The 17,444-nt window shown below is 38.6% G+C and overlaps 1 protein-coding gene across 4 annotated transcripts in view; it reads right to left on the reverse strand.

Moving 5' to 3' along the window:
* Positions 1–5,901: 5,901 nt before the first annotated feature.
* Positions 5,902–17,444, reverse strand: part of WAC (WW domain containing adaptor with coiled-coil) — a 51,804-nt gene continuing 40,261 nt past the window's right edge. For 3 of the 4 annotated variants that reach the window (XM_063149235.1, XM_063149211.1, XM_063149227.1), the window contains 4 exons: positions 16,471–16,589; positions 11,540–11,726; positions 8,441–8,568; positions 5,902–6,124 (listed from right to left, as the gene is read on the reverse strand). In XM_063149235.1, the coding sequence (XP_063005305.1) occupies positions 6,055–6,124; positions 8,441–8,568; positions 11,540–11,726; positions 16,471–16,589 (504 nt within the window). In that variant the 3' untranslated portion in view covers positions 5,902–6,054. The remainder of the gene's footprint in view (positions 6,125–8,440; positions 8,569–11,539; positions 11,727–16,470; positions 16,590–17,444) is intronic. The other variant, XM_063149219.1, reaches the window with a different exon arrangement.

A 17,444-nucleotide genomic window follows, 5' to 3' on the forward strand; every position in this document is an offset into this window, starting at 1 on the left:
ATACCACCCTAGGTAAAAGTGAACTCTGGGAGTTCTTACCCTAAAACCAGAGCAGTATGGAGAGGTTCAGTTATCCATGATTCCACTGGCAACGTTATTGCAAGCAGAAAGGCAGTTTTATTTAGCAAGTGAAGACAGGGACATGCTGTCAGTGGTTTAATAGCTTTTCCACTTAAAAAAAGATAGAAGACTTACTGTGAAATTGAATCTCAAACAGGAACAAGTTTAATAAACCTTCCAAAATGTGGAAGAAAGGAAAAGCCTTTACTCTGAGGATGCAGAGGGATCAGAGCTCCTTGGCACCATCACATAGTCCAGACTTGCTGACAACACATTCACCTTCTGTAGCACCATCTGCCATGGGCCTTGGTCATTTTACCAAATAACCCTTCCCAGGGTAAATTTTCTGCTACTAACGAGGACGCATCCAGCAGAACAGGAACTCCAATCAAATTCTGACAGCATCCCAATTACACTGAAAAAAGATCCAACCACAGATTTTTACCCAGAGAAGTAATGTAAGACCTTGTCAGCAAATCTGCCTGGCCAGGCAATAGAACTGTCCAGTCTGTTTAGAACTCAGAGGCAACACACTAACTGACCTCCATGGGCCAACTTTAGATTTGGGAGAATGAAGAGAATCAATTTGTGACTTGCACTTAAATGGTAGCTGCTGATACAGAGGACTGTGACGGTATTCTCCATGAGTGATTTTCTTGTAATATACAGTGAAAAGGAAGATGAGCCTAAATTAACATTCTGAGCATCACTGTATTAACACAATTTTACACAGCCCAGATTCTGAGATTCCAAACTGGAGCACAGGGATTAGTCTTTGAGCATAGCACTGCATGCAGGAGTAGGTAACATCCCTTTGCAAAAGCTCTCTGGCACGTGTGACTAACAGAGAATGACAAAATACTGTCACACATACTGAGTAACTGCTGGAAAGATCAGGTTGTTCAAGCTGTGCTTGCAAACCTGCCGTGCTCACTCTGCTAAGTGGAGCTGTGTAGTACAGCTGCACATGGCCCATCAGCTCCAGGCAGGACTGTCCAGGAGACTGCAACAAGACTTCCTAGAATGTTCCTACTTCCCATGGGAGTTCATTCTCCAGAAAGTCCTAGTTCAGGTGAGTTAGTGCCTTTATTAGGGAGGAGAAAAGTGCTTTGTGACTTTCAGATTCTCAGCTACCTGGAGCCCTGAGTGCTAGAGAGTCTACATCAGTCCTTTCCCTCAGACAGGCTCCCCAAACAAAGAAGCCATAGTTGGAAAATACAGAAATCTGTATCAAGGAACATCTAGGAAACAGTTCCAGATGGGTTAGCACAGCAGCAGCACCACAGGCATGCATGGAGGTTAAAAGGATAAATCTGATGCCTACAGCTATGAAAGACTGAATATTTTCAAGCATCTGTTGTAGACCAGAGACGGAAGATAAACTTAGCAGATATCTAAGAAGAGTGATGTGTAACTGGAATCCAAAACTAACAATGCTGAAAGTATTTTTTTGCAGCAGTCAACATCTATATGGATCTCAGTTGCAAATAAAAGCTTTTGCTTGACTGACTACAGGAAAACAACTGTCAAAAAAAGGAATTTTTTTCCTTTTGCTAGGCAACAAAACAGATTCCTTCCACATCAAAAGCTCCAATTCCTAAGAAACAAAATAAAACAAACAAGAAAACCAAAACAAAAGAAACCTCCACATATCATTAATCAGCAATGATGGGCAGAAGAGTACTGCTGATGTCAATGTGATGGCACTCTAGCTCAGAGCATTCCTCTGCTAGAAACTTCCAGAAGTCAAGGCATTATTTTTAAACCATCCAGATTTTCTTCTTTATAATCTTGTAACCGTAAATGAGATTGATTTGGTGAGGAGAAATTATTCCAGGATCAGCAGTAAGGATGACATATTCACAGAAACATCCAGCTAATTCCAAGAATGGACTTGATATTTAACTATCTACAGAACAGCTGTGTGCTGATACAGAGGTGAAGTTCTTGCCCTTTACACCCAGTGGCCTCTCGAGTCCCTGAGGCACCATGGCAGTGATGCTCAGAGTACATCACTCCTTCTTGCAGCAGAATATATGGTACTGGCCATGGCAGCCAAACTCACAGCCACAAAGGACTCTGCTAAGTCCTCAGGTTGTCACCACAGGCAAGGTGACACTGGAATGAAAGGGTGACAGTAAGACATGGCCTTCTTTGACCCACTGACTTAGGAGGCACGGCACAACTACCCAGTACTTTCTCATGTATCTTTGGGGATAGTCCTGCAATGAGGTTGCTCCAGAAAAGAATGGCTATGTTAAAAATTCTTCCTGGCCTCAATTATACAACTCTTTCTGAATATATTTTCAATTGCAACAGTAAAGACAGCCAGTACAACAGTAAATACAACCAGTATCCACCAAAAGATGCTCCTGCCAAAAGAGATGCAATTAATGAAATGTGTCTGAAAACAAAACTGCATTGCCACAGAAGATCAGTGTAGGCAGGGAAAGTTGATGCAAATTGAGCAGGTGACCACAGCACCTTCAGATCAGGGTCACTGAAAAGAATACATTCACCTGCAGAAGAATTAGAGTGCCTTAACAATAAAGTAAAAAAAGGAATTCCTTGGATCAGTCATGTCATTTTATAATCATATTAAGCTGCTCCTGCTGTAGTCCTTGAGCATGCCACAACATCTGATAAAGCACTAGCCCAATGGCACTCCTTGCAGTATGACTGCACCAGCTCAATCTCCTCAGTCATTCTGAAGGCTGTTTTTCTATTCCACTAAATACGTGCTTAGCAAATGCATAACAAGAAAATCAAGAGCAACATAGACAACAACAGTTCTTTCCCCAGTTTGTCATCACTTCTCCTTAACCAGCTCTATGAAGTAATTAATACAGAAAACACATCCCCACAGCTCCAATCAACACCTTCTGAACACCTGCCTAGGAATAATACAAGGTTTGATCCAGGGGAATTTCACTTGATTGGACTTACAGGTGCAGAGCAATTCAATAAAGCCCCTTTAATTAACCAACATGAGGGATAGCATCAGCTTCAGGGTGGATAATTAATGAAAAGCTGCTAATCTAGTAATAGGTCTCAGCACACCTGCCCATTTTTGTCCAGCTTCAGATACAAGCTTTGTTAAGGAGGAGAACAATCCGTGGTTTTTCCCCAAGGAGTTTACAGAATGCTGGCTTTGGTACACTACAGAAGCCAAAGAGGATCTCCAGATCACACAGGCCAGGATTGTATTTGCATCTTACTGAAGCCATTTTGAAGGACCTTAACCTAATCTCTTTGATTAAAGCTGACTTCAAAGCAGTGCCTGCAATCCTCTTCCCTAACTTGTCTAACACTAGCCAAAGTCTGGCAGGCTGTCCCTCCTCAGCTAACAACAGCTCCAGGTGTTGGAAGGGTGGGGGGAATGGGGAGGAAAGCTATTGCATGGGGAGCAAATACAGAACCCAACCAGCTGTGGACGTGTCACCAGATGCCACCTTTAGTGCAGAGTTAGGGAGGGCATCCCCTGAAGAAAGAGCATGTCTCTGTGTGATGGGTATTTATTTATGCAGGTGGTTTGAGGGGGTTAAAGTGGCACATTAATCCTTGTGACTCCCAAATTATCTGTGACCATTCACACTTTATGGAAGTTTTCAAGTGATAGACTAGCATTTTTTTAGGCTGGAAAGGACACTCTTCTGCAAAACTGCAAGCTCAACAGGCAGTAGTTAAACATAAGAAAATTAATTCAAAACAGAGGTTTAAAAAAAATTATCCAAAGTAATTTTCTAAAACTAAAACTAACTTCTGAGGCTTATTGATACAGGATGCTACAGAGGGCAATATAACAAGCAAAAGGAAACAAAATAAGCTCATGGAAAATAGACCCAGCATATCTATTAAGACAGGAACGACCTCTGTCTCAGCAAGTAACCAAACAGCAAAATACCTAAACTAAGGAGAGCCACTGATGAGAGATCCCTTGCACACTTCCATGCAATTCACATGCTATTGCCCTACACTTAAGCAACTTCCAAAAATGGGATGCAAGGCAAATACGAAAGTCTCAGGAAGAATTCTGTCACTCAGCCTTGGGTCTCTAAAAACACAGAAACAATGTATGTTCCAATTCATTCAAGATTACTCCCATCTTCTGAGAAAAATCAAACATTTGCATGTTTGAACACAACAGAACATACTGGGTTACAAAGTGAGGAAAAATTACAAGTTCATCTGTCCCAACTTCCCATTGTTGCTGTTAGTTAGGTACTTCAACTTGCTCCATTTGCATGTTTTGATAAATCAGAGCATTCAGCTTCCACTGATGAAAACCTGATTTTAAAAATCAGTCCAAGCCCACTCAACACAAAAATCGAGTACCATTTCCGGTGCTGAGATTATTTTTTAGGAACAAACCACAAAATATCACATGTTCACATGTCAACATCTGTATCATTAAATTCTTTCTTTTTCTTTCTTTTTTTAATCCATCTCCTATATCTTTCCTACTGAACAGACTGCTGTGACATATACACCTCTACAAATAATAAACTAGTACTGCCATCACGATTTCTGTCGTTTTTAAGCAAAGAAAAAGTCACGTTTATTTTGTAGTAGCAATAGTTTCTTTTTTATTTTTAATATACTTTAGGAAACAATATACAAAGCTGAGCTTTTCCACCATTTTCAAACGGTGAGTTGCTCCAATTACACAAATTCAGCGTTTTGTGATGGTTAAGAACAGCAGTCAGCACCAGACTTAAACAGTTAGCTACAACACAAACATCCTTCGAAATGAAATGTCATAATATCAAGACAGGTAAACCAGGAGTTAACATATGACAACTGTTGGGGAGGTGTCTTAAATCATCCTTGTTGAATTTTATATTTCCTTAAATATTTTATACATATTTTCCTGTTTACAAGTTTTAAACAAAACCTCCCTTGAGGAATTATTTAAGTACAAAAATGTTCAACAAGAACAGTTCTAATAAAGAATCCCCAAAAAGACCAAATTTCAATGTGTTGACCAAAGGAAATGAAAACCAGTGTTTCTTTGCTTTAACATGTTTATTACAACAGATACAATTCACATCTGACTAGCTTTTTTTTTCCTCTTTCCCCTCCCACAACCATGTTAACATGTTCATTGGGCTATTTCCTTATATTTGAGCAAGTAATGTACTTTCAGCACACATGCCCAGCAGTACTCTAAGTCCATTCTTACAGGGTGCAAATGGAAATACGTTTCAATAATTTATACAAACAAGTGGGTTATGCTCAATCACTGCAATTTTAAGCTACTGTACACAGGAATGAAAAGATTATAGAAAAAGTGCCATAGCAACAGTGCCTTAAGAAAAGAGAAAATTAGAAGCATTAAAAAGCTGATAAAATCAGATTTAGGATTTCACGGGGAAATGGAACACAGAAGATGAAAAACATTTCTCTGTAAAACAGAAATGGAGAAGCACTGCTCTCGACTCGGTGCAAGTGTGGAAACAGTTGTTTCGTGGTATTTTGTACATTGCCCAAACTGTTGCAGCCTTAGACACAAATCGCCTGGCGCTTGCATTGAATTTTAGGAAATGAAAAATTTCTGAATGATAAATTAACTAAAAAAAAAAAAAAAAAAGAAAAAAAAGAAAAAAAAAAAGAAAGGAAAAAAAAAAAAAAAAGAAAGCTAATTTTGCAGACAGGTTTACATGTAAGAGGCTAGGTATTTAGCCACCTCAGCATTGATTAGTTTTGGATGTCTAAGCTCTGATACACATGGCTTCCCATGGCTTCACTCTACAAAATATATTTACAACGTGAAGAATACATCTACAAGAAATCTACATTTCAAGGGTTTTACAAATCATTCTTGTATCTTTCCCCTGAATTTGACTCCCTCCTGTCCCCTTCCCCATGTCAACTTTTTTTTTCTGCCCAGCTCAACGGTCCAAAGTCTACTCAAATGCAGCTCAAAAGTGTTAAGACTGGGCATCAGTTTAATAGTTCCTGTACTCAAAACCATGTGCAATTGTTTACAATTTTTCACACCATGAAGGAATTCTGATTCTTTAGCTTTTCAAGTTCTTTAATTTGTTGCCTCAAAAATAGTATCCTGCAAGAGAAAAAGAAATAAATTAGTATAAACATTTCCACTATACAGATGTATTAAATAAGCGTATACACAAGCACTTCTACAATTTCAGTGAGAGATACCAACTTCCTTAGCCCCATTAAAAAATTCAGATATCAAGTTAATTCCCAAACTGTTCAATAAACTACAGCCATGTGCAGATGCACAAAGGCTTGGTGTGTTTGACACTTTAGTTCAAAAACTAAGTTGCTGCATTTCTATTATGACTGATACACATTTGTGTTTAGGTCTGCTCTCCACTTGAATGTAGCTCCCAGAAAAAGCAGGACACTGGCAAATAAGCCAGGTAACTGAATAATCTGGACAACAGCATTATGCCTTTGTCATGCAGTTTTCCAGATTGCAAAACAGGCTCAAGTGCTCCTTTTATTAAAAAAAAAGCAAGTCTTCTCACTTGCTTTTTTGAAAGTATTTGGCTCTGTGGCTAATGGCAGTCTCTACTTATGGTAAGCTCCAATTTCAAAAACATTTGAAGCATTATTAAAGGGCATCTAAGATAAAAAGTTATAACTACACCTTGCTTAAAAATAAATTATATTGCTCACAACTTCTTATACCTTTTTTTCTCTTCTTCTGAAGTGACATAACCAATTACCATGACTAACAAACATCTGGTTCACAGGAATTTTTAATGAACAATTTGAACCACTTTTCATGATGCTGAAGTGTAATGCAAACATGTCAGTGAAATAAAATACTCAGGGAGAATTTAGGTTTTATATAAATATTCTATGAAGGCTGAAGCAACTTTAATAAATGCAGAAAAAGGAACACTTCAGCACTTTTGTGGAACACTTTACAAATATGTGCCGACTTCATTAAAATGAATTTTCTACTGAAAAGTAGGTGGAAAATAATATACTAATATATAGAGAAACTCAAAAGATAACATTTAGCTTCAAGGCATGGGCATGTAAAATATATCAGTCAATGAGAAGTGCCTTTTTACATGCTGTCAGTTATGATTCAAACAATGTATGTGCTTTATCTAGAGATGAAGTTCCTTCTTGGAAGACATTTAAGTAGCACTCTTGTGTGCAGAAGTACACAGATAGTACCATCATTTAAATGTACTGATTTTGATAATCCCATCCTTTGCCAAAACCTTCCCCATCAACTTGGTTACTTATGCCTTGTGTTCCACATCTTTGGGATCGCAGCAGAAATAAAAGATACATGTTACTACAGGCTCAAAGTCATAATAATAATTAACCATTGATAGTTTAAGGATACAAAGTGTACAAGAAAGAAGGTGCTATTTAATGAGCTGAACAATGACATTTGACATGTTATTTAAGATCAGATGTGCAGAGACAAATGACACCTTAGGAAATTAAAACTGTAAGAAACCAAGCCATTCATTAAATGTTATATAGAAGTTATAATTCATGTAGTGAAGTTATGAAATAAAGCTTCAGAAAAAAGGGGTGTTTTCAGTTCTTTATCAGGAAAGGTTTACAAATATATTATAGCCTGATTCTAAAGGATTGTTTCACTATCTGCCAAAATGCAAGAGCTTCTAGAATAAATGCAGCTACTTTAGCAGCATGCAACACAATTAAGGTGGCTTCAAACAGTAAGTCAGAAGCACTGTATTCAAATTATAGTGTGATTTAATAGTTGGGATAATACCATTGAAAGAGGAAACTGAGTATGAAAGCAGGTACAAAATCAGGACCACTGGTGAATATTTTGAGCATGTATTTTATGATTACAGTTTCCAATCTTGCACAAAAGTATTCAAAAGCCTGGCTGTGTATCACTGAAGTGTGATACACAAGACACCTGCTATCACTGACTTATAGCACATCTACTTTGCTATAAACAAACATTAATTTCTCCTCCACTTGTAATGTAAATTACACCTGTTCAAACTTGCTCTGGCTTTAGACCTATTGAATCTCTCATATAAACTGTAGTGTTTCAGATCAGGATAAACTGTGCAGATGTGTCCCTATGCAATCTATGCATTATGTATGGGCTGATACTCTAGAAGCATGCTGAAATACTGTGAGTTCATCAGTTCTTTGTAATGCACTAAGGTTTCTGCAAGGAGATTTCTTTTCTATCTCAGTTAATGTAGATACAGAAATTGCATATCTGGCTCTGCTTAGTGGACAGAAACAGGCAGAATGTACACAGGGAAGACAAGCTTGCAAACATGGCAAGTACTGGTGTACTTACAGTCATCAGTAAACAGAACTCATGCAAAATAATGCAAGAATGAAGTTCTAATAACACCCTAAAAACTGAAACAAGCACAGAGCACACACTTACCTTTGCTCACGCAAAGTTGCTTGAATTTCACATACTCGAACTAAAGACCTTAAATTCTTTAATTCAGTACAAATTTCTGACATATGCACACTTCCCATGTTATGGGCTTCCTCACGTAATCTTGATGCCTGCAGGGGTTAAACAAATGTTAGGATTTTGAATCATGCATTTGAAACAACCGGCAACATCCAGAGAATTGCTGGATCGGTGTCTCTTGAAACAGCAAAGCACTCTAATTTCAAAAGGCAGTATTAAATCAGAAGCACATTAAGTTGTCTACAAAAGCCCATTCTGAATCACAAATAAACAACACTGCTGCCCAGAAACTGTCTAACCTATGCTTATGCTAAGGCAGGGCTAGTTTAGACCTTCTTGATCTGAAATGTTTACCCAGCTATCTTGAAAGACAGTATGTGACAGGGCCTGGAGTTTCTAAAATAACCTTTTCAAGCAGTTCAAAGTCTCCAACCATTATTCCAATGGCAGACTTAAATTTCCCATCTAATTAAGCTGTAGTGACAAAAATAACTGAATGCCATCATCTTCCCAGCTACCTTCTACCTAACAGAAAAAAACTTTGCAACCCTCTTCAGGTGTTCTCTAACAGATCAACTCCATTACTTTAATATTCCCACTGAGTCAGCTGGAGATAAGCAGAAGTGTAAATTTAAAAAGCACAACCTATCCAATTCCCAATTTGTGCATTTCTTGAAGTGTCATCACTGTACTGGATATGCCTGCAGAGAACTCCTCAACAGCACCAAGGAGAGCAGTATAATTATCTGAGGCCCTGTGTATTACACTGCAATAGGGAACAGGACTTCTTTCAAGTGGCACATGGAGAAATTGTTTCAAAATACAGCCTTCCCTGCAGCACTGCTGTTTAGCAATGTTATCCTCTGCTACACTGGGTCTGACTGGAATGGAATAAATTCTCTTCATAGAGAAGAGAATGGTGCTACATGGTCTGAAGCTGTGATCAAGCCAGTGCTGACAACATAATAAAGTTTTAGCTATTTCTAAGCAGACCCTACACAGCATCAAGGGTTTCTCCCTTTCTCTCTCTGACCTGCTCTCCACACAGCAAATACATTGTGGGTGGACAACAGGCAGGGAGGGAACAAAACTGGGACAGCTGCCCCGAACTGACCTCAGGGATATTCCACACCACACATGTGCCATGCTCAGCAGTAAAACTGGGGGACAGTGTTCTAGGGCTGCCATGGCTCAGGGACTGGCAGTGCACTGGCTGCCTGCTAGTGACTGCTTCTGCAACACTTTCCCCCACCCTCTTTGACTCTTTGACCTGCTTTTACCTCAACTCCCAGGTTTTCCCATTTTTGCCTAATTGTTTCCCCTATCCAACTGGGGCAGAGTGAGCAAGTGGCTGTGTGGTGCTTAGCTGCCTACAGGGATTCATCCACATCTGCTCAGGTACTTGTACATTTAATTTTCCTTCCCAAAAATAATGTTATTTAGCACAGGTCTTCATCAAACTTTTGGCATTTCTCCAGCTCAAAGCAGCATTTTGTGTTCTAATTCCCTACATTAAAAGTTTTCATTTCTGGAGTTTATTAACATCCAGGAGTACCCTGGTGTCCAGTAGGATATAACTGCCCATGTCTTCTCTGCACAACTCCAGTTACTGAATTGTTTTTCAGTTTCCCATGTTAAGTGCTTTTTATGAGTTCTGTGAGGTAATTGCTGTAATTCAAGAATGTTTTAGCTATTAACTACTGCACAGCACATTTCTTCAAGTTCAACTGCTTTTACTTATTTATTTTTCAGTTTATTCTGGCATGTGTTCTTCTGCCTTAAGTTCAAATTACACTATATATCTGGCAGCTATCTGAAGAAACCAAGGCACTGGATTTTTAGTCTCTCCACTTTGATCTACCTTATCTTCTTCACTATGTACTGCACTGATACTTTCATTCACTTTTGTTTCAAATATCTCACTCAAGTGCCTCAAGTACTACTATTCAAAACTGGTCTATAAACAACACCACCATGTGAAGGCATCAGAAATAGCAGACAGGACAATGCAGCATGCAGCAAAAAGGGAGAACTGAGTACATGACTGCCTAGCATTAGCTGAGTTTTCTGATCTCTTTATTAACAACAAGGGAAAAAGACCCCAAAACCTATGCACTGCACAAATCTGCTTCCTATATTAAGATACTTATGAATTCAGTACACCGTGAAAATAATACTTTCAAAACTACGGACCAAGGCCATAGGTAAGTGCCTGTGCTACACCATTTCCTTCAAGACACCCCACAGCAATGCCTCAGTGTTTGACTCAGTACAGGTAGGTAATTTCTTAAAACAGACTTCAACAAATCAGTGAAAAGAAGCAGGAATCCTGACAGGTTCTGTTTAGGCTGTGCTTGTGAGAGTCATCTTGCAAGTTACTACCCAAAAGCCTCCAGTGTAGAATTGTGCCAGCATGCATCACTTCTCTAAAAGACCAAAGTAAACTGGGCTAGGTAAGATTATTACCCCAAACAGAGTGCATCAGATATGGCTGCCTGTGGACATAACTTAACTAGATTCAATAACCAGTATGGTTCCTTTGAGTAATACATTCCAAGCAGCTGACATGCATCCAGTTTCCTTGTATTACTACAACAGAACAGGTTTCATGGAATTAGCTATAATACATGGATGGCAGTTTGACTGGATTTCCCATTATGTAAAAATAGCCCAAATTCAGTCTGAGTACTCATCAATTCACAAACAAGGTAGAATTTCTTCTACACTGTGTATAACTAACATGCCAGTAACTAAAATTGTGGAGTATTCTCAAATAGTTTAACTCTGTACCTAATTTATAATGTTTTCCACAAAACCAAAATATAATTATGAAAAAATATGTTGAACTCTATGTTCTCTGTAAATTTCAACAGAACTTTAGCAGTAAGAAAATAGTTATGAGGACAGCTATTCATCTGAGGGAATATCAAAAGCACTGACACTTCAAGTGAGACTGAAAATACCCAACCACTGAAAGGCAAACATAAAACCTAGAAAAAGCAACCCAAATTTGAAGCTACATATGATGCCCTCTCCCAGGTACCAAAGCAAAGGAGCACTCACCTGCTTTTCTGCGTGATCTGCAGGCCAGCCCTGAACATGCTTTATAAGGTTCTCATTGAAGTGTGCTGCTAGCGTAGGTGTTAATGAACATGTGGGTCGTACAGATGGATTCTGTGGTGCAGGTGTTGAGTTGGATGCACTACTGCTAGAGGTATGATTTGGACCTGGTGATGGACTTCTTTGACTACTAGAAGAAAGAATAAAAAAAAGCAAGTGAGCATTTAAAAACATATGTGAACCTATAGAGAAATGAACACTGAAAATTCATTGCCTCCAGACACAAAAATACATAAAGCATTCAAATCGCAAGTAAATACTCCTGGTAGACCAAACCTGGGCCACCTTTCTACAAACCTCTAAATTTAATTGGAACAGAGTGCTACAATGTAACACAAGATTCTGTTATTTGGCAGGGTTTTTTGTTTGTCTGGTTTTTAACTCTGAGAGCTATTCAAGAGATGTAAGCCGTGCCTAAATGGTGCTGGATAGAAAACATACATATATTTACGTTCTTCCTTCCAACAGCTGCCAACCTAAGATTTTCAGTAATGATGTATCAGATGCAAGGCAAACACATTTATTCAAAAGAGGTTTGCCAGAATAATCATTAAGAAGAATGTCTGATGTCCTGATCTGAAAATACATCCATATGGGATTTGAGGAGTTTACTACTCACGTCAAAACACAATCTACATGGTTTTGTGACACTGCACATCTTTACTGAATGCACTCAGGATAACAGAAGTATCACAGGAGCAGTGTGTTTGCAGCCACCAAACCTGACTGCTTCACTGGAACATAGCGTAACAGTGATGGTACCTCAGTTAAATGTTCTTTGGCACTACACGTACTGAGAAATAGCAGCATTAATTGTGTAAGTGCAACTCTCCCACTGCCAGAAGCTTTTCAACACAGGCCATAATTTCAGTCTACTTCTTAAAACTTCGTATAACTTGCAAGCAAGAAGAAAATATTATAAGGGAGAACTAAATTTTAAAGGACTTGTGATTCATCACCTAACCTGTTGGTCCCTTTGAAGACTGAAAGCATCCTTACATAAGGCAACTATCTCTCTAGTCCAATGCCCAGACATTTACTCTAATCAACTCACACCTGCAAAGAACTACAGCCAAGAATTACAGCCAAAAAATTGGATGTCTGACTGCACCTGCTGGAACAAAGCCAGAGAGTCACCAAGCTGACACAAGGGATAAAGCACTTCTCCTGTAAAAAAGGCAATTCCTCCCCTCTTTTCAGAGCTTATGAGATCCACAGTATCTGGAGCACTATGCAGTGGGAAGTCTAAAATATGACAAGAATTAAACTGCTATAGCAAAGGAATGTGCAGAAGACAAGGGGCTGAAGCACATGCTGTATCAGAAGAAGCTTAAAGTTTATTCAGTCTGGAAAACAGAAGACTGAGGGGAAGGGGATTGAGGGATCTTTTTGCAGATTTTTACTACTTTTGGGGAGAACAGACTCTTTCCAGAGACACACAGTGACAGCACAAGAGGCAGAGACAAGCTGCAACAAGGGAAATTCTAATCAGACATGAGAAAAAAAGAATCACCATAAGGTCAGTCAAACATCAGAAGAAGATATTCTGAGATATTAAAAAAAAAGTCACCTAACTAATGCCCTTAGCAATTCAAACTTGCCAGTCCTACTCTAAGTTGGGACCAAAGTAGACATTAGCTAGAATTCCATTCAAAAGTAAATTATTCTAAGTTTCAATGTATTCATTTAGCATCAGCATAGTAATGGTGCAGAGTCAGGCTATTTTTAGTAATTAAGCAGAATTCAGGCCTAACCTTATTTACTCCTTAGTTCTACTAGAATTAAATTTCCCTCTATGACTTGCCTCCTCTTAATTTATCAGCCTGTTTTCTCCCACTCCTACTTCATTAGTAAAACTCACTCGAACACACCAGAAATATTTCAAGAAAATAAATAAATAAAATCTGTGGGCTTCTCAAAAATGCAGCTGTACCTTAATTATGACAAAAACATACTGTCACAAAATATCCCAGGCACTGCTGTGTTAGCAGCAGGGGGAGCTATGAATGCAGCAATGACTGTTCCAAACTACCACAGCATTTTTAAATGCTTCACTGAAGGGAAATACTTGCCTTAGCTGAGTTAAAGACTGACTATGCCACAAGTAACAGAATGCCTCCAGAGAGGCAAAAATATCTGTATCAAGGGTATTAAAACATGATGGTTCTGAAATATGTTACTACTAACGTCAAAATTTTACAACCTAGAAAAAAATGCAATGAAATACCTCCCTTCACAGCACTTCCCAAGGTAAAGGAAAATTTTTCTCAGTCCTTTCTGAAAACAGAGAGAAACTAGCAACCTGATGAAACTACCAGTTATGGAAGCAATAATTTAAAGCAGCCATAATTGATTGTGTGTCTTTGGAATAATCTCTAACACACAGATTCACTGTATGTCTGCATTGTGTTAAGTTCCCAACTTAAATGGCTGAAATGTTCACTTCTTGAAAGTTAACATTAGCTACTCAGGTTTTCTCATACTGTGTTTCCACCCCAACAAGTCAAAAATAATTTTATCTCCATTAAATTAAAACTTTTAATGAGCCAAGGAAATGCAGCTGTGATGAACTTCTGCTCAATTATTCAGCATTCAAGCTGGAGAAAAATGCAACCTTAATTCACAGAGTAAAAAGATTTTGGACCATCTGTCCGCAGTTCAGTTTGCTAAATTGTTGTTCACTCCTATAAAAGTAAAAATTGCTCCCAAGAGCAATTCCCAATCCAACCAAGTACTTTCACTTACAAAGGAATCATCTGTTCCATGTCAGTTTAGACATACTGCCTGGACACAGCAAATCCTTTGCAGGTAAGTAAATCAGTATCTGAACTGCTCCACTTTCGTTCAACTGCACTGCACTCAACAGAAGAAAATACCAGTCACACAGGTTTTTCCAAGTCACCTATTCCTTAATCTCCCATGTGCTGCAAACGAGACACTTCCAAAGCAAACTGAAATCACATGAACTCACGATGCACAATACAGCAGTCACAAACATGTATTAATTTCAGAGACACAGGACACTGAACAATATTAACACTGTCTCAGTACCTTCACCCTGGCTGCACACTGCCTCCTGCCCTCAGCCATGGAGTGTGCTGCCTGCACAATGCCCCTGCTTCAGCAGGGCTGGGGCAAACTCAGCTTCCTCCTGCAAAATGCTGATGCCAAATGGAGCAATGGTTTGCAGAGGGACAGCAGATCCCTAAACTCACTGCAGGTAAGGGTCATGCTGGAGTACAAAGCCATGTAACCCAAAGGAAGGGTGAGGCATGGACTAGCAAGCCAAATGCCCACCAGTGTGGGCAGAGACTCTAAGGCATGGTGGTTTCAAGAGTAAGACCATCTTCCTTAAGATTTCCTGTGCAGAGAGGGTGACAAGCAAAGAATAAAAGGGTCTGTGACTGAGAGCTATCCTCCAAAACCTCACCACTCCTCATAAAAAAAATTTAGCTTGCTGCAAAGTGTAACTTTATCTTTGGTACTGTAATTCAGAAAGATTTAAATAGCACCATTCATAATTACTAGGGACTGGAGCTGGACACTTTGCCTTTATTCTCCTAAAAGAGATAAAGAGTTATAGACTTGTAATCCAACAAAGCTTAGAATCAATTGTCTGTAAAATAGCCTACATTAAAATCTCAAAACTTCTGACTTGCTTGTGTCTGTACCCTCAAACTGCTCAAACTCCAGGGTCTCCAATAAAGCCAGCTTCTGGGACAGGACTGCCAAGCACACAACAGATAACCCAGTTCCCCAAAAAACCTCCAAATACACATCTCTTCTCCCCACAAAAACAGCCAAAACCACCAAAAAAAACCCAAAAAAAAACAAAAGCAAAAAAAAAAAAAAAAAAAAGCAAAAATCCAAAACAAACAACAGCAACAAAACAAACAAACACCTCAAAAAAACACCAACCCACCACCAAACAGAAGTCCCCTTTGTTATTAGTCCCAGAAGGGCAGATAAAAGGATCTCACTATTTTATGATCTGGAAAACACCACCACCACCATATGTAGCTTCAGGTATGCTGACAATGCCAGAGTATTCGGTTTTGGTTTTTTGCTTGTTATTTTAACACTGCTACACACCCCACACCTTATTCAATCACTCTAAAAATCCAGCTACAATGAACTGCAGATTTACAGAACCTCTAAAATGTCAACTTCTTCCTACCAGAGCTCTATACCATGACTCCATCACATATCTGACCTGACCCATGATATATCTTTGGTTACAGCCCCTGGAACCAATATGACCAAATGCAGATCATCTGACACTATGAAGACTCCATCTTCCCACAAGAAAAATTTCAAAGATACAGATTCTAAACCCACCTTGTAAATCAATGGTTAAATGTTGATATCATGCAACATCTTAATAAGTTGCAATGTTGACAAAAAAGTCTGGCCAAAGAAAGGTATTTGTGAAACTTACTTAATTTTAATGTTTTTCATTAGAGCAGCAAAATCACCTGACAAACCAAAAAATCATGCTAATTTCAGGATCAAATTACACTACAGCAAGACACTACAAACATCTAACACTAAGCATCACAGATTCTCTAACTGTACAGAGACAGAAACTTCAAACTCTGAAATCACAATCCAAGGAATCACTTATAAAACTGACACCAGAGTGCCAGAACACAACCATGAGTTCCATTTTGCTTCTGTGAGAAAGGTCTAATGACTATCCCAAAAATGGTGAATCTACCACATTAAATATGTAACAAAGGTACTTGGCTGCATCATCTCAGTAGCAGCAGTTCAATAAACTGGCCAAAGAGAATCCACTAACTGCAACATACACAACACACACTGAATGCAGCAGATAAAATCTAATGACAGAACAGAGAAGCATTTCAATGTACCTCGAACGCTGAAGACTTCGTGGAGAGGCAGGTTCATGACCTGCCTGCTTGTCAGCTATTACTGGCTGCTGAGGTGCTGCCTGGGAAGCTGGTCCTTGTTTAACACCTGGAGTAGCAACCTGCAAAGTTCAAAACTTCATTAGAATTCCTGCACAGTAAAGAGCAAACAGAAAAAAACAAGGAAATTACAGTTTCAACACCTGTAGGGTTTTTTGTTACAAGGCCTTTTGCTGACACAATTTTTATTATCTTCACAAGGTGTTATTTAAAAAAAAAACTCTAGTTCACCAGCTGTGCAGAAAGATTTTTTTTTTACTAAGAAGGCATTATTAACAGACGTAAGAGAAGCAAATTTAGACCCACGTGACTTGTCAAAATATTGCAAGCTTGTATTATCTTTGACTGTAAATTCCATCTGAGCACTGAGTTCATTTTCAACCTCAGAAGAGTTGTTCATCACCCAAATAAAATCTTCATGTATAAATTTAAGAGTTCCCTACTTGAAAATACATTACACAGTGTCAAGAACATAACTACATCACAAGCATATTAAAAACATCTCTATCAAAAATGGAAAAAAAACCTAAAGCACATTTATCAGTTTGCTGCTCTCTCTTCTCTAAGTTCTAAACTCACAGGTGACTACAAAAATAGTCATCAGTACTTTCTTGCTTTTCCCTTGTAGTACACATTCAGAGCAAGGTATTAAGATACCAGCAGTAAGATAAAGTCTTTTCTATGAATTTCTCAACTACATCAGGATGAGAAGTTTGGGAATCTAGTAATGTCTAATTTACAGCAAATGAAGTCCAAGATATATTTCATCTCACCCAAAGCTTTGCATACCAATTTTGAAATACGTACAAGACAGGCTGAGCTTCAAAATTTATCCTCTACTTCCCAAAGTTAAGCTAACAATATTGAGAGAAAAGGGAGAGAGCAAAGAAAAAATGGCTTCTAGGGATCCATAAAGA

Source organism: Melospiza melodia, chromosome 1 (genome assembly GCF_035770615.1).
Source record: "Melospiza melodia melodia isolate bMelMel2 chromosome 1, bMelMel2.pri, whole genome shotgun sequence".
In the NCBI taxonomy this organism is placed as follows: Eukaryota; Metazoa; Chordata; class Aves; order Passeriformes; family Passerellidae; genus Melospiza; species Melospiza melodia.